General features: G+C 54.3%; 2 protein-coding genes across 2 annotated transcripts; both read left to right on the top strand.

Moving 5' to 3' along the window:
* Nucleotides 1-4,525: 4,525 nt before the first annotated feature.
* On the top strand, nt 4,526-15,307 carry LOC146758946 (uncharacterized). The gene is made up of 9 exons (XM_085511952.1): nt 4,526-8,337; nt 8,502-8,622; nt 9,076-9,178; nt 10,054-10,113; nt 12,917-13,065; nt 13,145-13,237; nt 13,407-13,494; nt 13,756-14,442; nt 15,143-15,307. The coding sequence occupies exons 1-9, from the start codon at nt 5,535-5,537 to the stop codon at nt 15,305-15,307; spliced, it is 4,269 nt and encodes a 1,422-aa protein (XP_085368078.1). The 5' UTR covers nt 4,526-5,534.
* LOC146758945 (uncharacterized) lies at nt 15,039-20,145 on the top strand. Its single transcript, XM_085511951.1, has 5 exons — nt 15,039-18,850; nt 19,015-19,135; nt 19,589-19,689; nt 19,794-19,867; nt 20,020-20,145. Exons 1-5 carry the CDS (start codon nt 16,048-16,050, stop codon nt 20,143-20,145), a joined length of 3,225 nt encoding a protein of 1,074 aa, XP_085368077.1. The 5' UTR covers nt 15,039-16,047.
* Nucleotides 20,146-22,197: the final 2,052 nt, after the last annotated feature.

Genomic DNA, 22,197 nt, shown 5'->3' with positions numbered 1-22,197 from the left:
GTGCATGCAATTATTTCTCCCTAGGTGCAAGACTCCTCACTTGCATTTGTTAAACCTCATCCGGTTTCTTACTGCCCAGCTCTCCAGCCTGTCCAGGTCTCACTGAATGGCAGCACAGCCTTCAGGCATGTCAGCCAATCCTCCCAGCTTCGTATCACCAGCAAACTTGCTGAGGGTGGTCACTATCCCCTTGTCAAGGTCATTGATGAAGGTGTTGAACAAGACCAGACTCAGCACCAACCCCTAGGGAACGCCGCTAGTTACAGGTTTCCAAACAGACTTTGCACCACCAATGACAATCCTCTGAGCTCTGCCATTCGGCCAGCTCTCAAACCACTTCACCGTCCACTCATCTAGCCCACACTTCCTCAGCTTTGTTATAAGGATGCTGTGGGAAAGAGTATCAAATGCCATGCTGAAATCAAGGTAGACTACATCTACCGCCCTCTCCCCACCCAGCCAGTGACAATGTCATAGAAGGCTACCACGTTGGTTGAGCATGACTTCCCCCTGGTGAACCCATGATGGCTACTCCTGATAACCTCCTTTTCTTCCAATTGTTTGGAGATGGCATCCAGCACAACCTGTTCCATCACCTTTCCAGGGACAGAGGTGAGGCTGACTGGCCTATAACTACCAGGATCATCCTTCCTGCCCTTTTTGAAGACTGGAGTGACACTGGCTATCCTCCAGTCTTCAGGGACCTCCCCCATTCTCCAAGACCTCTCTAAGATGATGGAGAGAGCGGTTCAGCAATCACTTCCGCCAGCTCCCTCAGCACCTGTGGATGCAACCCATCAGGCCCCATGGATTTATGGAACTCAGTGTCACCTAGGAGCTCACGGACCACCTCTTCCCTGACTAAAGGGAAGTCTCCCATTCCCCAGACCCTCTCACTAACCTCCAGGGTCTGGGATTCCAGAGGGAGAGCCTTTTCACTGAAGACAGAAGCAAAGGAGGTATTCAGTAACTCTGCCTTCTCAGCATCCCCCTGTTACAAGAACACCCCCCTCACTTAGTAGGGGACCCTTGTTCTCCCTAGTCTTCCTTTTGCTGTTAACTTACTTTAAAAAGCCTTTTTTATTATCCGTTATCACTTTAGGCAGATTCAATTCCAGGTGGCTTTAGCTTTCCTCATCACATCCCTGCAGGCCATGACAACATTCCTATATTATTCCCAAGTGGTCAGACCCTTTTTCCACATTCATGGACCTTCTTCTTCCCTTTGAGTTTGTGCATGAGCTCCTTGCTCATCCACACAGGTCTCCTGCCACCCCTTCCCGATTTCGTAGTCAGATGGATGTACTGATCCTGAGCTTGGAAGTAGCGCTGTTTAAATGCTGACCAGCTCTCAAAGGCCCCCTTACCTTCTAACACCTAGCCCACGGGATAGCTCCAAGCAGGTCCCGGAAGAGACCAGTGTTGGCTCTCCTGAAGTCCAGGGTAGCAATCCTACTTTTTACCTTGCTTCTTCCACTCTGGATCTTGAACTCCACCATCTCGTGGTCACTACAACCCAAGGTGCCCCCAACCTTTACTTCCTTAACATGTCCTTCCTTGTTAGTGAGAATAAATGAGTTTAAGGCTGAGAGCAGGGTACAATAAAACAAGAAACTTAAGAAGGAACTAGAAAAAGACAGAGTGATTTTTTTCAGAGCAGAAATGAAGTTAGACTCAAGTCACGTGTTTTCGGTGGTGTAGGTTTTAATTCATCAAAATGTTTTTGGAAATGGTTGATAGCTTTAGCTTGTTTGTTTCTTCACTTGTTCTTGACCTTTCCTCTGTTGCTTATTCTGGAAAAGCAAATCTTCCTTTCCTCCTGTTGATCTGTCTAGACTAAAATTAAGAAGCTGATTTTCTTAACAGTGTCTGGTGTGATGCCATGTTTTGGCTTTAGGAGAAGAATGCCGATAGCGCATCAGAGCTTTGGTTGTTGCTGAGCCATGATGTACAGAGCCAAGGATGTTTCTGTTCCTCAGCTTCTCCTACTGTCCTGCCAGCGAGGGGGCTGGGAGGGGACAAGGAGCAGGAAGGGGCACTCACACCATATGACATCATACAAAAGCAAATAAAACTGTGCGGATCTGGCCAGGGAGGGGGCAGACACTGCTCAGGGACAGGCTGCGCGTAACTTGGTGGGGGGGAAGAAATCACTTGTTTTGTAAATATGCATGTATATACACATACATACATACGCATATATATACATATACATGCGTTTTCCAGGATTGTTCAGCCCAGAAAAGGGAAGGCTGCAGGGAGACCTCATTGCGACCTTCCGATATTTCAAGGGAGTTTAGAAACTTCAGGTGAATAAACTTATTGCAAGTGTAGTGATAGGACGTGGCGGGAAGCAGGGGGGAGGATATTGTTGTCCAGTAGGAACACATCCTGGCTGCATAGCATGAGCAAGCCAAGGTATGTCCCCAAGTGAAGAGACATCCCAGTGAGGGCCTGCCGACCCCAACCAGCCCAGTGAGCAGCTCTGTGTACAGAGTACTGCTGTGCCAAGGCCACCTCTCCCAGGGGAAAGCTGTGGTGACTAGAGGCAGGTAGGGCCTTGCCTGGTGCTTGCCCTGCCCCTAGCCTACAGGTATCTGCCCCCTGCCTACAGCTCTCTGTCCTCCACAGGAGCCACTGCCGCATCACACACTGCAACTTGCTGCTGGTGGCCAGCTGTCATCAGGATGAGGCTGAGCCGCAGCCAGCCAGCTGCCCAGGCATGTGAGCAGAGCTGCCACAGTAGGGCCGTGGGGGCTGCCATATGGGGACCGTCCTCTGCCGGTTTGGCTATGGGGAGCCGGGCAGCAGATGCCCGTGGCTGAGCGTTCTGTGGGGCGTGAGCTGGAAGGACCGCGCTCACTTGGTGTTTCTAACTCGGCTTCTCTTGCAGGCAGGTGGGAGTTCACGCTGTCAGTGACCCGCAGCAGTGCCTGCGGGCAAAGGAGACAGCCTCAGCCATCCTTGCTGCCTCACTTAAGGTGAGCAGGGATGCCGGCAGCTGCACCCCCAGCATGCAGCAGCATCTTCTAATGCCCATAAGCTGCTTGCTCTGCAAGCAGCAACCTGCGCACCTGCTGCAAGAGGCAGAGCACGTGCCATAGGCATTAGAGGCGGCAGACTCCCAGAAGTTTCTCCAGGTCCTTCAGGGAACCTTGCATGTCCAAGACCTGGCAGTGAGATCTGAGAGCAGGGCGCCAGCCCTCAAAGACTCTAACTGTTCTCATGCCTCTGCACGCTAGAGCCAAGCAAGGGTACCCTGTGCGCTGCAGCCAGAAGCCCAAGAGTTGGCGTGCAGCTGGCAGTACCGGGGCATGGTGCATGCACCAGCAGCCTGGGAGCACCAGCAACAACTGCCCAGGTGCAAGCCACTAATGCTGGTAAGATCCCCATGGCTTGGACAGACGCTCGGGAGGGCACCCGAGGCACTGGTGCAGCCTCTACACCACATTCCCCATCTGCAAAGAAGGGCTCAGAAGGGGAGGCACGTCATGGCAAAGAGCAAACAAGGAGACTCTGTCCCATCTGTGCCTGAAGATGTGGAAAATTCAGCTTCTTCCAAGGCTGCACTTATTCCAAAGAGACAAGATCCCAGAGAAATCACCAGGATGGCCTGTGGATATTCTGCCACGATCCCAGCAATCCGCAGAATTCGTGATGAGGAGAAAAAGGACCAGATGTTGTCCAGATGGAATGTGTCCTGGCCAAACAGCGTGAAAGGGCCAGGGCACTGGAGATCCCAAGCAGCAGATGATGATGCCAACACTTCCGGCACTGCTCAGGGCACGCTTGGCATCTCTACCACAACAGCGAATGCTGAGGGCCAGTTTCTGGTATCTGGTGATTCCCAGACCTCAGACATAAGCGTGCAGGCTGTGCAGCAAGAGCTGGAAGAGCCCACTGAGGGAGAAACTGCAGGACAGTTTCTGGTGATTTGTTGTTGCACAGGTCTTGCCCCATCTGAAGAGGCAGAAACAGCGCGTTCAGCTTCTCTTCTGGACTCAGGCCCAGGGCCTGCAGGGCAACTTGAGTCTGTCTGCCTCAGTCACCAGAGGTGCAAAACACTCAACTTCTCCCAAGACTGCACACTGTCCAGAGGAGGCTAGTGCGCCGACAGCATGTGAGGGAGGGGGAAGAGAACAAACAGCTGTGGCCATGTCTGGGTTCTCCATACAAGCTCTGGGAGAACCACAAACGCTGTGAGATCCCAGAGAGATCTACTGGGAGGCCTATGGATATCTTCCAGTTCACCCAGCAAACTGGGGATCCGTGATGGGGCAAGGAAGGAACAGATGTTGTCCTGCTGGAATGGGTCCAGGGCATACAGAACGAGCAAGCCCAGGCTTCTTAGCCCCAAGCAGCTGATGATGGTGCCAGTGCTGCCAACACTGCTCAGGGCATGCAAGGTATCTCCATCACAACAGCGAGGGCTGATGGCCAGTTTCCTGCCTCTGGTCCTTCCCGTACTCGGTATATTAAGAGTGCACGATGCGCAGGGACAGACCACAGATGACAGACCAAGATGCCAATGCTGCTGGCACAGATCACAGCCAACTGGATGCCAGAGACACTGCACTGACAGCTGCCCTTACCCTGTAGTTTTTACTCTAATAAACTCTATACTTGCAGGCTGTAGAGGAAGAAAGACAATCTCAAGATGCTGCTGAAGCAGTCAGTGTCCCACCAAGCATATCAGATGCTTCATCTGCTGAGGCAAAGACCGTGCCTTCAGCTTCCCCTCTGGTTGCACATCTCAGACCGGAGGAACATTCATCTGCACGCAAAAGAGCGTAAAAGGCCATCAGCACGAGGTGAGAAATATCCATGTGGTCAGTACCAGGTGTGAAATGAAGGCACAGACTCCAGGAGCTACGCTGGAGTGTGCACTGTGAGGAGATGCCTGGTCATATCTACTTTCCATCCAGTTCCATGCACAAAGGTGGACATCCTCTCCATAACACTTGGCTTGCCTTCATGTGAAGGGCACGTCTGACAAGCCAGAAGATAACATGGAACTTGTGGAGTGTTGCTGGCCAGGAACCTACAGAGCTGTGGATTTGCTCTTGCCTCACAGGTTTCTGCAGAGTCCACAGGAGGAGCACAGAACGTCAGGAGATGGCCCAGATATGTCCACAACTGGGTGGAGAGACATCACAGAAAGGAACAACTGAGTTCAACTAGCTGTGGTGGCGGGGAGCATGCAAGGCATTGCCCAGTGCTTGCCCTGTCCCTTGCCTATAGCCATCTGTCCCCGACATGCTGCCACTCACCGCTCGTGGCCCGTCATCAGGACCACGCTGAGTCACAGGCAGCCGGCTGCCAGGCACGTGCGGAGGGCTGTCACAGTGGGCTGTCGTAACCGCCAGGGCTTTGTGACGCGGGCCGGCATCGAACCCGAAGGCCGTTGTGACGCGGGGCTGCCTTGAGGGGTCAGCGTCCCCTGGAGGGAGTGCCGCTCACTCTCAGGACAGCGGCTCCGTGAGGAGGCAGCAGCTCCTGGGTGCTTCCCTGTGCCTCTGTGCGAGGACGCGGAGATGAGCGAGAAGCGCGAGAAGGACGACTCCCAGCCCAACGCAGGGCTGCCACGCGTGCAGGAACGCCGCCAGGTGAGGCAGGCGGAGAGCAGCGGGGCCGGGCTCGGCCGGGCCGCCGGTGGCGACCTGGCCACCTCCATCTCACGCCTCCTTCTCCCCACAGGTGGGCCGCACGGCGCCGCGAGCGGTGCCGCCGGGCAGCCGGAGCCCGGGCTCGTCCCTCCACGGCGTCCATCTGCCGCCGCTGCCCGGCCCGGAGAGCTCGCGGGCCTCCGGGAGCCGCCGCGCACAGGTAGGGAGCCCGAGGGAGGCGAGGCCGAACGTCTTCCCGCGTGGCGCGGGGACCGCCCACATGAGCGCTGCCCTCGGTGCTCCGTGGGGCGGGAGCGGGACGGACCGCGCTCACCTGGTGTTTCTCCTCGGCTTCTCTTGCAGGCGGGCGGGTGGCAGTTCACGCTGTCGGTGAGCCGCAGCAGTGCCGGCGGGCAACGGAGACAGCCTCAGCCATCCTTGCTGCCTCACTTAAGGCGGCCAGGGATGCCGGCAGCTGCACCCCGGCGTTCTGGTGCAGCAGCCTGCGCACCTGCTGCGCGAGGCAGAGAATGCACCATCGGCATTAGAAGCGTCAGACTCCCAAGACTTCCCCGAAGACCTCGGCAAACACCACACGTATCCAGTCGCAATACCAGCTGGGCAAACCCTGTGAGTGTGCCCAGGCTTCTCATGCCCCAAGCGGCAGCAGACGGTGCCAGCGCTGCCAGCACTGCTCAGGGAAGACTGGGCATAGGCTCTGTGACAACCAGGGCTGAGGGACAGATTCCTGCCTCTGGTGGTTCCCGAACCAGTGATGCTGGAGTGCAGGTTGAGCTGCAGGAGCTGGAAGAGGCTGCTGAGAAGGAATCCACGGGACAGTCATCTGGCAACCTGTGCAGCGCATCTCTTGCCTCATCTGTTGAGGCAGACGCTGTATGTGCAGCTTCTCTTCTGGCTGCACAGCCTGGGCCTGGAGGACACCTCGAGAGTTTGGCAGTAACCGGTACTGAAGATGGGGAGAACTCAACTTCTTCCAACACTGAATGCTCCTCTGCCTCTGATGATTCCCCAGCCAGGGATGTATTAGTCCAGGATTTGCAGCAAGAACTGGAAGAGAGCGCTGGGAGAGAAATTTCAGGACAGTTATCTGGCACCCTGCAGGCTGCCTCACTTGTCCCTTCTAAGGCACATACTGTGTGTTCACGATCTCCTCTGCGTTTTGGTCCTGGGCTTGCAGAACTCCTTGAGCCTCTGCCTGCATCAGTGCCGGAAGATACAGAAAACTCATATTCTGAGGTTGCGTGGTCTGCAGTGGACTCCAATGCAACAATATTGTTCTTGTCAGTGTCTCAGAGAGGAGGCTCAAGTGAAGGACTAGCTACTGTCACGCCTAACTCCTCTGCAGAAGCTCTGGGAGAAGCAGAGAGATCGGAAGATCCCAGAGTGATCAACTGGCAGGCCCGTGGGTATCCTATGATCCCAGTACGCTGGAGAATTCTTGATGAGGATGGAAATGAGCACATCATGTCACGCTGGAATATTTCCTGGCCAAAGAGTCTGAGAAGCTGCGGGCAGCAAAGCCTCCAGGCAAGAGATAATGCTTCCAACACTGCTGGTGCTGCTCAGGACGTGCCGGACACGCAGCCCACAACATCATGGGCTGATGGCTGGTTTCTTGACTCTGCTGATTCCCGAATGTGGGCTATTAGATGGCCAGTTGAGCAGGAAGAGTCAAGCAATGACAGCAGCAGTGCTACTGCAGAGAGCAAGCAGGATAGCAGAGACACTGCAGAGACAGATGGGGGTGTGCACCTGCCCTCCTGTCTTTGCCCTTCGACATCAGAGGCTGTGGAGGAAGACTGGGAGTGTGACTCTGATGCTGCATCAGAGGCAGTCAGTGTCACACTCGGCACATCTGATAATTCATCTGCTGAGGTGGAGGACACATCTTCAGCAACATCTGTGGCTGCAGATCCCAGGCCTGAGGAGCAGGTGTCAGCATGTGTGAGATCAGATGTGGGCCCTCAGCATGAGGTGAGCAAGGCGTGTGTGGTTGGTACCAGGCATGAAATTGGTGATTTCCAATTGTTGGCTGGTAGACTGCCACTTGTGCAAGAAGACTCCAGCGATGACAGCAGCAGTTCTTCTAGCACTGCTGAGAGCATGCTGAATACCAGAGACACTGCAGAGACAGATGAGGGCATCCACCTGCCCTCCCGTCTTTGCACTTCAAAAGTGGATGCTGTGGAGGAAGACTGGGATTATTACTCCGAGGAAGATACTTCATCAGAGGCAGTCAGTTTAACACCCAGCACATCTGATAATTCGTCAGTTGATGTGGAGACCACATCTTCAGCATCATCTGTGGCTGCAGATCCCAGGCCTGAGGAGCAGGTGTCAGCATGTGTGGGAGCAGATGTGGGCCCTCAGGACGAGGTGAGCAAGGCGTGTGTGGTTGGTACCAGGCATGAAATTGAGGCAGAGGCAGGAGAGGTGCCTGGAGCTTGCGCTGTGGCAAGATGCCTGGTGCTGTCTCCTTTCCAGCCAGCTCCACGCATTAGGGTGGAGAACCCTTCTGTTACCCCTGCCTTACCTTCAAGCAAAGGGGCCTGGAAAGGCAATCCGTTCCTTGGGCGCGTGGCACCCACAGCATCACCGGGCAGTGACAGACTGGGTTGTGGTTTTGTTCTCTCCACACAGGTTTCTGCAGAGGCCAGAAAACGTGCACAGAGCTCCGTGTGCTTCAGAGATGCACCGGAGGATGGCCCAGGTACGTCCCCGGGCAGAAAGCCATGCCCACCAAGTGGCACGGAGGCCAGCGGCGTTCTGTGCCCTGCCACATGCAGTGCAGTCCTCCCAGGGAAATTCCATGGTGATGGGTGGCAGGCAGGGCCGTGCCTCTGCCTCTTGCCTACAGCTCTCTGTCCCCAACAGGTACCACTGACGCACCACACGCAGCGGCTCGCCGCCGGATGCCAGCTGTCATCAGGATGGCGCTTCGGGCTCTGCGCAGAGTTTGCACCTGCAGCTGCATCAGGGGACAGGAAGAGGAAAGGCACGAGGCTGCAAACACCAGGCAGCTCCCAGAGACAACAAACTAAATCACAGAATTGAAGAATGACCTGGATTGCAAGGGACTTCAGGGATCATGAAGTTCCAAACCCCCCTGCCTGGCAGGGCCACCAACCTTCCACAATTACTAGATCAGGTTGCCCAAGGTCCCATCCAACCTGGCCTTGAACACCTCTAAGGACGGGGCATCCACAACCTCCCTGGGCAGCCTGTTCCAGGGCCTCACAACGCTCCTAGTAAAGAACTTCCCCCTAACATCCAACCTAAATTTACCCTCTTTCATCTTAAGTCCATTTCCCCTTGTCCTGTAGTTGTAGAATAGCTCCCAGAGATGAAACACCCAATCCTGTAGATGTAGAAATCTGATTAAACCTTATCCCTTAACCCTATCCTGGCTGAGTGCTGTCTGGTCTGTGCACGTTTGGTCTCTGTGCAGCTACTGGGATCAGAGAATGGAGCAGTGGATCCCCGTGTCAGTGATGGCAGCAAGTGCAGAGAGCGTGGGCGTGCAAGGCACGGTGATTTCTCGCTTGCAAAGTGTGAGCTGGCTGAGCTGCTGTGTGTGTGTGAGGTGGCCTGTGATGAAAGGGTTGAAGGTCTCTGAAGCCCTGGCTAGAGGAGACCAAGAGTGTCCCAGCTGGATCGGGGCTCCTCAGGTGCCACACTGTGTAGTCTTGGGTATTCCCACAAAGACATCATTCCCCCATATGAGGATGTCATCAGCATAGGGACAAACCCGGACACCGTGGTCCAACATAACCTTCTCCATCCTCCGTGCCTATGCTCTGAGCGCCAGAGTGGGTGAGTGTTTGTACCCCTGGGGTAATCAGCTGAATGTGCACTGCAGTCCCTCCAAGTAAATGCAAACTGACTGTCCTCCGCCTTCCTCAAGGGGACAATAAGAAACCTGTCTTAGACATCAAGAGCAGCCAGAAAGGCAGGAGCCTGTTTCTGTAGAGCAGCAATCAATTCTGAAACATTTGGGACAGCTGTTGCTGAAGGGGCAGTGTTGGCATCCAGGTGCCTATAAGTCTCCCACTTCCCATTAGGCTTCCACACCAGGAGAAGTCCCTTGACATTTTCAGAATACAGTGCCCGTCCTGTCCCATACCTATGGCCATCTGTCCCCCAGAGGATCCACATCTCACAGAATCACAGAATCACAGAATTGTAGGGGTTGCAAGGGACTTCTAGAGATCATCGAGTCCAATCCCCCTGCCAAAGCAGGCTCCCTACACCACGTTGCACATGTAGGCATCCAGTCGGGTCTTGAATATCTCCAGAGGAGAGTCCACCACCTCCCTGGGCAGCCTGTTCCAGTGCTCTGTCACCCTCACCATAAAGAAGTTCTTCCACACTTCTTCGTTCTTCGTGCAGAACTTCCTATGCTGTAGTTTCTTCCCATTACCCCTAGTCCTGTCCCCGCACACTACCGAAAGGGGACCAGCATCGCAACTATGACCCCACATCTCAGGTATTTATAGACCTGGATCAAACCCCCTCTCAGCATTCTTAACTCAAGGCTAAACAGACCCAGTTCACTTAGTCTCTCCTCATAGGGGAGATGCTCTGGGCCCTTCACCATCTCTGTGGCCCTCCGCTGGACTCTTTCCAAGAGATCCCTGTCTTCTTTGTACTGAGCAGCCCAGAACTAGATACAGTATTCCAGATGAGGCCTCACCAGGCAGAGTAGATGAGGAGGATCATCTCCCTCAACCTGCTGGACACGCTCTTTTTAATGCACCCCAGAATGCCATTGGCCTGTTTGGCTACAAGGGCACACTGCTGGCTCATGGCCAACCTGTCGTCCACCAGGACGCCCAGGTCCCTCTCAGCAGAGCTCCTCTCCAGCAGGTCTTCCCCCAGCCTGTACCGGTGCATGCAATTATTTCTCCCTAGGTGCAAGACTCCTCACTTGCATTTGTTAAACCTCATCCGGTTTCTTACTGCCCAGCTCTCCAGCCTGTCCAGGTCTCACTGAATGGCAGCACAGCCTTCAGGCATGTCAGCCAATCCTCCCAGCTTCGTATCACCAGCAAACTTGCTGAGGGTGGTCACTATCCCCTTGTCAAGGTCATTGATGAAGGTGTTGAACAAGACCAGACTCAGCACCAACCCCTAGGGAACGCCGCTAGTTACAGGTTTCCAAACAGACTTTGCACCACCAATGACAATCCTCTGAGCTCTGCCATTCGGCCAGCTCTCAAACCACTTCACCGTCCACTCATCTAGCCCACACTTCCTCAGCTTTGTTATAAGGATGCTGTGGGAAAGAGTATCAAATGCCATGCTGAAATCAAGGTAGACTACATGTACCGCCCTCTCCCCACCCAGCCAGTGACAATGTCATAGAAGGCTACCACGTTGGTTGAGCATGACTTCCCCCTGGTGAACCCATGATGGCTACTCCTGATAACCTCCTTTTCTTCCAATTGTTTGGAGATGGCATCCAGCACAACCTGTTCCATCACCTTTCCAGGGACAGAGGTGAGGCTGACTGGCCTATAACTACCTGGATCATCCTTCCTGCCCTTTTTGAAGACTGGAGTGACACTGGCTATCCTCCAGTCTTCAGGGACCTCCCCCATTCTCCAAGACCTCTCTAAGATGATGGAGAGAGCGGTTCAGCAATCACTTCCGCCAGCTCCCTCAGCACCTGTGGATGCAACCCATCAGGCCCCATGGATTTATGGAACTCAGTGTCACCTAGGAGCTCACGGACCACCTCTTCCCTGACTAAAGGGAAGTCTCCCATTCCCCAGACCCTCTCACTAACCTCCAGGGTCTGGGATTCCAGAGGGAGAGCCTTTTCACTGAAGACAGAAGCAAAGGAGGTATTCAGTAACTCTGCCTTCTCAGCATCCCCCTGTTACAAGAACACCCCCCTCACTTAGTAGGGGACCCTTGTTCTCCCTAGTCTTCCTTTTGCTGTTAACTTACTTTAAAAAGCCTTTTTTATTATCCGTTATCACTTTAGGCAGATTCAATTCCAGGTGGCTTTAGCTTTCCTCATCACATCCCTGCAGGCCATGACAACATTCCTATATTATTCCCAAGTGGTCAGACCCTTTTTCCACATTCATGGACCTTCTTCTTCCCTTTGAGTTTGTGCATGAGCTCCTTGCTCATCCACACAGGTCTCCTGCCACCCCTTCCCGATTTCGTAGTCAGATGGATGTACTGATCCTGAGCTTGGAAGTAGCGCTGTTTAAATGCTGACCAGCTCTCAAAGGCCCCCTTACCTTCTAACACCTAGCCCACGGGATAGCTCCAAGCAGGTCCCGGAAGAGACCAGTGTTGGCTCTCCTGAAGTCCAGAGTAGCAATCCTACTTTTTACCTTGCTTCTTCCACTCTGGATCTTGAACTCCACCATCTCGTGGTCACTACAACCCAAGGTGCCCCCAACCTTTACTTCCTTAACATGTTCTTCCTTGTTAGTGAGAATAAATGAGTTTAAGGCTGAGAGCAGGGTACAATAAAACAAGAAACTTAAGAAGGAACTAGAAAAAGACAGAGTGATTTTTTCAGAGCAGAAATGAAGTTAGACTCAAGTCACGTGTTTTCGGTGGTGTAGGTTTTAATTCATCAAAATGTTTTTGGAAATGGTTGATAGCTTTAGCTTGTTTGTTTCTTCACTTGTTCTTGACCTTTCCTCTGTTGCTTATTCTGGAAAAGCAAATCTTCCTTTCCTCCTGTTGATCTGTCTAGACTAAAATTAAGAAGCTGATTTTCTTAACAGTGTCTGGTGTGATGCCATGTTTTGGCTTTAGGAGAAGAATGCCGATAGCGCATCAGAGCTTTGGTTGTTGCTGAGCCATGATGTACAGAGCCAAGGATGTTTCTGTTCCTCAGCTTCTCCTACTGTCCTGCCAGCGAGGGGGCTGGGAGGGGACAAGGAGCAGGAAGGGGCACTCACACCATATGACATCATACAAAAGCAAATAAAACTGTGCGGATCTGGCCAGGGAGGGGGCAGACACTGCTCAGGGACAGGCTGCGCGTAACTTGGTGGGGGGGAAGAAATCACTTGTTTTGTAAATATGCATGTATATACACATACATACATACGCATATATATACATATACATGCGTTTTCCAGGATTGTTCAGCCCAGAAAAGGGAAGGCTGCAGGGAGACCTCATTGCGACCTTCCGATATTTCAAGGGAGTTTAGAAACTTCAGGTGAATAAACTTATTGCAAGTGTAGTGATAGGACGTGGCGGGAAGCAGGGGGGAGGATATTGTTGTCCAGTAGGAACACATCCTGGCTGCATAGCATGAGCAAGCCAAGGTATGTCCCCAAGTGAAGAGACATCCCAGTGAGGGCCTGCCGACCCCAACCAGCCCAGTGAGCAGCTCTGTGTACAGAGTACTGCTGTGCCAAGGCCACCTCTCCCAGGGGAAAGCTGTGGTGACTGGAGGCAGGTAGGGCCTTGCCTGGTGCTTGCCCTGCCCCTAGCCTACAGGTATCTGCCCCCTGCCTACAGCTCACTGTCCTCCACAGGAGCCACTGCCGCATCACACACTGCAACTTGCTGCTGGTGGCCAGCTGTCATCAGGATGAGGCTGAGCCGCAGCCAGCCAGCTGCCCAGGCATGTGAGCAGAGCTGCCACAGTAGGGCCGTGGGGGCTGCCATATGGGGACCGTCCTCTGCCGGTTTGGCTATGGGGAGCCGGGCAGCAGATGCCCGTGGCTGAGCGTTCTGTGGGGCGTGAGCTGGAAGGACCGCGCTCACTTGGTGTTTCTAACTCGGCTTCTCTTGCAGGCAGGTGGGAGTTCACGCTGTCAGTGACCCGCAGCAGTGCCTGCGGGCAAAGGAGACAGCCTCAGCCATCCTTGCTGCCTCACTTAAGGTGAGCAGGGATGCCGGCAGCTGCACCCCCAGCATGCAGCAGCATCTTCTAATGCCCATAAGCTGCTTGCTCTGCAAGCAGCAACCTGCGCACCTGCTGCAAGAGGCAGAGCACGTGCCATAGGCATTAGAGGCGGCAGACTCCCAGAAGTTTCTCCAGGTCCTTCAGGGAACCTTGCATGTCCAAGACCTGGCAGTGAGATCTGAGAGCAGGGCGCCAGCCCTCAAAGACTCTAACTGTTCTCATGCCTCTGCATGCTAGAGCCAAGCAAGGGTACCCTGTGCGCTGCAGCCAGAAGCCCAAGAGTTGGCGTGCAGCTGGCAGTACCGGGGCATGGTGCATGCACCAGCAGCCTGGGAGCACCAGCAACAACTGCCCAGGTGCAAGCCACTAATGCTGGTAAGATCCCCATGGCTTGGACAGACGCTCGGGAGGGCACCCGAGGCACTGGTGCAGCCTCTACACCACATTCCCCATCTGCAAAGAAGGGCTCAGAAGGGGAGGCACGTCATGGCAAAGAGCAAACAAGGAGACTCTGTCCCATCTGTGCCTGAAGATGTGGAAAATTCAGCTTCTTCCAAGGCTGCACTTATTCCAAAGAGACAAGATCCCAGAGAAATCACCAGGATGGCCTGTGGATATTCTGCCACGATCCCAGCAATCCGCAGAATTCGTGATGAGGAGAAAAAGGACCAGATGTTGTCCAGATGGAATGTGTCCTGGCCAAACAGCGTGAAAGGGCCAGGGCACTGGAGATCCCAAGCAGCAGATGATGATGCCAACACTTCCGGCACTGCTCAGGGCACGCTTGGCATCTCTACCACAACAGCGAATGCTGAGGGCCAGTTTCTGGTATCTGGTGATTCCCAGACCTCAGACATAAGCGTGCAGGCTGTGCAGCAAGAGCTGGAAGAGCCCACTGAGGGAGAAACTGCAGGACAGTTTCTGGTGATTTGTTGTTGCACAGGTCTTGCCCCATCTGAAGAGGCAGAAACAGCGCGTTCAGCTTCTCTTCTGGACTCAGGCCCAGGGCCTGCAGGGCAACTTGAGTCTGTCTGCCTCAGTCACCAGAGGTGCAAAACACTCAACTTCTCCCAAGACTGCACACTGTCCAGAGGAGGCTAGTGCGCCGACAGCATGTGAGGGAGGGGGAAGAGAACAAACAGCTGTGGCCATGTCTGGGTTCTCCATACAAGCTCTGGGAGAACCACAAACGCTGTGAGATCCCAGAGAGATCTACTGGGAGGCCTATGGATATCTTCCAGTTCACCCAGCAAACTGGGGATCCGTGATGGGGCAAGGAAGGAACAGATGTTGTCCTGCTGGAATGGGTCCAGGGCATACAGAACGAGCAAGCCCAGGCTTCTTAGCCCCAAGCAGCTGATGATGGTGCCAGTGCTGCCAACACTGCTCAGGGCATGCAAGGTATCTCCATCACAACAGCGAGGGCTGATGGCCAGTTTCCTGCCTCTGGTCCTTCCCGTACTCGGTATATTAAGAGTGCACGATGCGCAGGGACAGACCACAGATGACAGACCAAGATGCCAATGCTGCTGGCACAGATCACAGCCAACTGGATGCCAGAGACACTGCACTGACAGCTGCCCTTACCCTGTAGTTTTTACTCTAATAAACTCTATACTTGCAGGCTGTAGAGGAAGAAAGACAATCTCAAGATGCTGCTGAAGCAGTCAGTGTCCCACCAAGCATATCAGATGCTTCATCTGCTGAGGCAAAGACCGTGCCTTCAGCTTCCCCTCTGGTTGCACATCTCAGACCGGAGGAACATTCATCTGCACGCAAAAGAGCGTAAAAGGCCATCAGCACGAGGTGAGAAATATCCATGTGGTCAGTACCAGGTGTGAAATGAAGGCACAGACTCCAGGAGCTACGCTGGAGTGTGCACTGTGAGGAGATGCCTGGTCATATCTACTTTCCATCCAGTTCCATGCACAAAGGTGGACATCCTCTCCATAACACTTGGCTTGCCTTCATGTGAAGGGCACGTCTGACAAGCCAGAAGATAACATGGAACTTGTGGAGTGTTGCTGGCCAGGAACCTACAGAGCTGTGGATTTGCTCTTGCCTCACAGGTTTCTGCAGAGTCCACAGGAGGAGCACAGAACGTCAGGAGATGGCCCAGATATGTCCACAACTGGGTGGAGAGACATCACAGAAAGGAACAACTGAGTTCAACTAGCTGTGGTGGCGGGGAGCATGCAAGGCATTGCCCAGTGCTTGCCCTGTCCCTTGCCTATAGCCATCTGTCCCCGACATGCTGCCACTCACCGCTCGTGGCCCGTCATCAGGACCACGCTGAGTCACAGGCAGCCGGCTGCCAGGCACGTGCGGAGGGCTGTCACAGTGGGCTGTCGTAACCGCCAGGGCTTTGTGACGCGGGCCGGCATCGAACCCGAAGGCCGTTGTGACGCGGGGCTGCCTTGAGGGGTCAGCGTCCCCTGGAGGGAGTGCCGCTCACTCTCAGGACAGCGGCTCCGTGAGGAGGCAGCAGCTCCTGGGTGCTTCCCTGTGCCTCTGTGCGAGGACGCGGAGATGAGCGAGAAGCGCGAGAAGGACGACTCCCAGCCCAACGCAGGGCTGCCACGCGTGCAGGAACGCCGCCAGGTGAGGCAGGCGGAGAGCAGCGGGGCCGGGCTCGGCCGGGCCGCCGGTGGCGACCTGGCCACCTCCATCTCACGCCTCCTTCTCCCCACAGGTGGGCCGCACGGCGCCGCGAGCGGTGCCGCCGGGCAGCCGGAGCCCGGGCTCGTCCCTCCACGGCGTCCATCTGCCGCCGCTGCCCGGCCCGGAGAGCTCGCGGGCCTCCGGGAGCCGCCGCGCACAGGTAGGGAGCCCGAGGGAGGCGAGGCCGAACGTCTTCCCGCGTGGCGCGGGGACCGCCCACATGAGCGCTGCCCTCGGTGCTCCGTGGGGCGGGAGCGGGACGGACCGCGCTCACCTGGTGTTTCTCCTCGGCTTCTCTTGCAGGCGGGCGGGTGGCAGTTCACGCTGTCGGTGAGCCGCAGCAGTGCCGGCGGGCAACGGAGACAGCCTCAGCCATCCTTGCTGCCTCACTTAAGGCGGCCAGGGATGCCGGCAGCTGCACCCCGGCGTTCTGGTGCAGCAGCCTGCGCACCTGCTGCGCGAGGCAGAGAATGCACCATCGGCATTAGAAGCGTCAGACTCCCAAGACTTCCCCGAAGACCTCGGCAAACACCACACGTATCCAGTCGCAATACCAGCTGGGCAAACCCTGTGAGTGTGCCCAGGCTTCTCATGCCCCAAGCGGCAGCAGACGGTGCCAGCGCTGCCAGCACTGCTCAGGGAAGACTGGGCATAGGCTCTGTGACAACCAGGGCTGAGGGACAGATTCCTGCCTCTGGTGGTTCCCGAACCAGTGATGCTGGAGTGCAGGTTGAGCTGCAGGAGCTGGAAGAGGCTGCTGAGAAGGAATCCACGGGACAGTCATCTGGCAACCTGTGCAGCGCATCTCTTGCCTCATCTGTTGAGGCAGACACTGTATGTGCAGCTTCTCTTCTGGCTGCACAGCCTGGGCCTGGAGGACACCTCGAGAGTTTGGCAGTAACCGGTACTGAAGATGGGGAGAACTCAACTTCTTCCAACACTGAATGCTCCTCTGCCTCTGATGATTCCCCAGCCAGGGATGTATTAGTCCAGGATTTGCAGCAAGAACTGGAAGAGAGCGCTGGGAGAGAAATTTCAGGACAGTTATCTGGCACCCTGCAGGCTGCCTCACTTGTCCCTTCTAAGGCACATACTGTGTGTTCACGATCTCCTCTGCGTTTTGGTCCTGGGCTTGCAGAACTCCTTGAGCCTCTGCCTGCATCAGTGCCGGAAGATACAGAAAGCTCATATTCTGAGGTTGCGTGGTCTGCAGTGGACTCCAATGCAACAATATTGTTCTTGTCAGTGTCTCAGAGAGGAGGCTCAAGTGAAGGACTAGCTACTGTCACGCCTAACTCCTCTGCAGAAGCTCTGGGAGAAGCAGAGAGATCGGAAGATCCCAGAGTGATCAACTGGCAGGCCCGTGGGTATCCTATGATCCCAGTACGCTGGAGAATTCTTGACGAGGATGGAAATGAGCACATCATGTCACGCTGGAATATTTCCTGGCCAAAGAGTCTGAGAAGCTGCGGGCAGCAAAGCCTCCAGGCAAGAGATAATGCTTCCAACACTGCTGGTGCTGCTCAGGACGTGCCGGACACGCAGCCCACAACATCATGGGCTGATGGCTGGTTTCTTGACTCTGCTGATTCCCGAATGTGGGCTATTAGATGGCCAGTTGAGCAGGAAGAGTCAAGCAATGACAGCAGCAGTGCTACTGCAGAGAGCAAGCAGGATAGCAGAGACACTGCAGAGACAGATGGGGGTGTGCACCTGCCCTCCTGTCTTTGCCCTTCGACATCAGAGGCTGTGGAGGAAGACTGGGAGTGTGACTCTGATGCTGCATCAGAGGCAGTCAGTGTCACACTCGGCACATCTGATAATTCATCTGCTGAGGTGGAGGACACATCTTCAGCAACATCTGTGGCTGCAGATCCCAGGCCTGAGGAGCAGGTGTCAGCATATGTGGGATCAGATGTGGGCCCTCAGCATGAGGTGAGCAAGGCGTGTGTGGTTGGTACCAGGCATGAAATTGGTGATTTCCAATTGTTGGCTGGTAGACTGCCACTTGTGCAAGAAGACTCCAGCGATGACAGCAGCAGTTCTTCTAGCACTGCTGAGAGCATGCTGAATACCAGAGACACTGCAGAGACAGATGAGGGCATCCACCTGCCCTCCCGTCTTTGCACTTCAAAAGTGGATGCTGTGGAGGAAGACTGGGATTATTACTCCGAGGAAGATACTTCATCAGAGGCAGTCAGTTTAACACCCAGCACATCTGATAATTCATCAGTTGATGTGGAGACCACATCTTCAGCATCATCTGTGGCTGCAGATCCCAGGCCTGAGGAGCAGGTGTCAGCGTGTGTGGGAGCAGATGTGGGCCCTCAGGACGAGGTGAGCAAGGCGTGTGTGGTTGGTACCAGGCATGAAACTGAGGCAGAGGCAGGAGAGGTGCCTGGAGCTTGCGCTGTGGCAAGATGCCTGGTGCTGTCTCCTTTCCAGCCAGCTCCACGCATTAGGGTGGAGAACCCTTCTGTTACCCCTGCCTTACCTTCAAGCAAAGGGGCCTGGAAAGGCAATCCGTTCCTTGGGCGCGTGGCACCCACAGCATCACCGGGCAGTGACAGACTGGGTTGTGGTTTTGTTCTCTCCACACAGGTTTCTGCAGAGGCCAGAAAACGTGCACAGAGCTCCGTGTGCTTCAGAGATGCACCGGAGGATGGCCCAGGTACGTCCCCGGGCAGAAAGCCATGCCCACCAAGTGGCACGGAGGCCAGCGGCGTTCTGTGCCCTGCCACATGCAGTGCAGTCCTCCCAGGGAAATTCCATGGTGATGGGTGGCAGGCAGGGCCGTGCCTCTGCCTCTTGCCTACAGCTCTCTGTCCCCAACAGGTACCACTGACGCACCACACGCAGCGGCTCGCCGCCGGATGCCAGCTGTCATCAGGATGGCGCTTCGGGCTCTGCGCAGAGTTTGCACCTGCAGCTGCATCAGGGGACAGGAAGAGGAAAGGCACGAGGCTGCAAACACCAGGCAGCTCCCAGAGACAACAAACTAAATCACAGAATTGAAGAATGACCTGGATTGCAAGGGACTTCAGGGATCATGAAGTTCCAAACCCCCCTGCCTGGCAGGGCCACCAACCTTCCACAATTACTAGATCAGGTTGCCCAAGGTCCCATCCAACCTGGCCTTGAACACCTCTAAGGACGGGGCATCCACAACCTCCCTGGGCAGCCTGTTCCAGGGCCTCACAACGCTCCTAGTAAAGAACTTCCCCCTAACATCCAACCTAAATTTACCCTCTTTCATCTTAAGTCCATTTCCCCTTGTCCTGTAGTTGTAGAATAGCTCCCAGAGATGAAACACCCAATCCTGTATATGTAGAAATCTGATTAAACCTTATCCCTTAACCCTATCCTGGCTGAGTGCTGTCTGGTCTGTGCACGTTTGGTCTCTGTGCAGCTACTGGGATCAGAGAATGGAGCAGTGGATCCCCGTGTCAGTGATGGCAGCAAGTGCAGAGAGCGTGGGCGTGCAAGGCACGGTGATTTCTCGCTTGCAAAGTGTGAGCTGGCTGAGCTGGTGTGTGTGTGTGAGGTGGCCTGTGATGAAAGGCTTGAGGGCCTCTGAAGCCCTGGTGGGAGAGTGCTGTTGTGTCTGTAACCAGGCACCTGGCTAGAGGAGACCAAGAGTGTCCCAGCTGGATCGGGGCTCCTCAGGTGCCACACTGTGTCGTCTTGGGTATTCCCATAAAGACATCATTCCCCCATATGAGGATGTCATCAGCATAGGGACAAACCTGGACACTGTGGTCCAACGTAACCTTCTCCATCCTCCGTGCCTATGCTCTGAGCGCCAGAGTGGGCGAGTGTTTGTATCCCTGGGGTAATCAGCTGAATGTGCACTGCAGTCCCTCAAGTAAGTGCAAACTGACTGTCCTCTGCCTTCCTCAAGGGGACCATAAGAAACCTGTCTTAGACATCAAGAGCAGCCAGAAAGGCAGAAGCCTGTTCCTGTAGAGCAGCAATCAATTCTGAAACATTTGGGACAGCTGTTGCTGAAGGGGCAGTGTTCGCATCCAGGCACCTGTGAGTCTCCCATTTTCCATTAGGCTTCCACACCTGTCATACAGGAGAGTCATCAGGAGAGTTTGCAGGTGCTATTATCCCTTGATTGTGTAATTCATCTACTATAGGATGGGCTTCATGTCTGTTGTCTTGGACAGAAGTAGGGCTGGGTATATACACAGTAGTCTATGAGTTGGACTAGCCGAATGGGGAACTGGGGGGAGACTCCCTAAACTACACCATCATCCACAACTTAACAGTTCTCATGTGCAAGGGTTAATGAGTATCCATGTGTCCCATCTCCCCCCTTGCTTAACACACACTGGAATGGCAGTTTCCCACTCCAGTCCCTGGATTGAACGTAACTCACGAGGGGAAAGCAGAAGGAGTTAGCTCTGATGTGGTTTTGATGTGTAGGGTCTGCTCCTAGGGAGCAGACGGAGGGAGAGTCTTGCCTGGTTTGCCCTTCCAGTTGTGGAAAAGAATTTCTAAATCCTTGCTGGTTTGGTCACTCATAATGGACCTGGAAATCCCCAGCTCAAGGCCTTTTACTCATGGTTCTTCCTGCCCAATAAGCTGCCCTCTGGGACAGGGGTTGTGGGGCTTGATTGTTCCTGGTGGTTAGGAAGAAACCTTCTGCCTTCTCACTTAACAGTACACAGTTCCCCCCCCAATAGGGAAACTCTACACATATTCTGTCTCCATCTGCTTAGCATTCCTGTTATACTTCTCCAGTGAGTACATTGTTTCCTTGCTTGTAATGGTCAGCTGATGTCCCCTGTGCTCCTCATCACAGTTGTATTCCACCTTAATTTGAGGTCTCACTAGCCTGGAGGGATGAATTTTCTGAGCCTATCCTGAGCCTGTGCTAGTTGGGTGCTGGGATAGAGCTGAGGCAGAAGGCCCCTCCTTTTCCTTCCCCAAGCACTTCATCAGCACTTCCAGTTACTGAGACTGCTGCTGCTCCTCAACCAGCTGCTCTTGTAGTTTTCCTACTGTCTCCTGCAAGGAGGAGGTAATGCTGGCTCCTGAGAATCATTGCTGCCCACGGCACTCCGGAGCTGTGACCAGCACTGCCCCGAGTACTGCACAAACTGATGCTTTCCCTTTTCTTCAGTAATATTTCCATTCTGCCCTTAAGTCTGCTGCCCATTCACATATTGCCTGTGGGTTCTACCAATTATGTCTTGCCCAGTCAAGCCCCAGCAGAGCAAGACAAGAACTGAAGTCCCACAACATTTTCAAAATACGCTCCAGGCTATTAGAATTGCCCATCCCTCCTTCCGTGCTTAGTATCAGCTACTCAGGTTTCATTGCCCCACTCAGGGGAGAGTACCTATGACATGAAAAGGGAGGAACTTTTAATCAACTTTAGTTCAACACAGTACCGGCTACTCATGAGTTCACCCATCTGCTGTGGTTTTGCTGCCCTGCTCAGCAGGAAGTACCACAACACGGAGGAAGTAGGAGGGAGGAACTTTCAATCAGTTCAAGCCTGTGCATTCCTGGGTCCCAGTCTTGTTTCACTTGTCAATTAGCACCTTCTGAATGGGGACCCCATCTGTGACACCAATTAAATGCTGCAAGCTGAAGAGGATTGCATTTCAAGCCAGGGGCATGTTTGACAAGCCAGGAGTTGAAGGAGGGAAGATTTAGGTTGGATGTGAGGGAAGGTCTTTGCTACTAGAGTGGTGAGGTGCTGGAACAGCTGCTCAGAGAGGCTGCGGATGCCCCATCTCTAGACGTGTACAAGGTGTCTGATGGGGCTCTGGGCAGCCTGGTCTGGTATTAAACATGGAGGCTGGTGGCCCTGTCTGTGGTGGGGGAGGTTGGAGATTCATGATCCTTGAGGTCTCTTCCAACCCAAGCCATTCTGTGATTCTGTGTGATTCTGTGAAAATGCAATTGATGTGAGAAGCTGTTTCTCAGTATTTTGACAAAACTTAGCTCATAACCTCTTTATTCAACAGTGGCCTAAATAATTCACATTCCTTTTAAGTCCCC

The sequence above is a fragment of the Coturnix japonica genome, chromosome 11, assembly GCF_054131305.1.
Source record: "Coturnix japonica strain WE chromosome 11, WE-NBRP24, whole genome shotgun sequence".
Lineage (NCBI taxonomy): Eukaryota > Metazoa > Chordata > Aves > Galliformes > Phasianidae > Coturnix > Coturnix japonica.
This window is presented reverse-complemented; position numbering and strand designations above follow the sequence as displayed.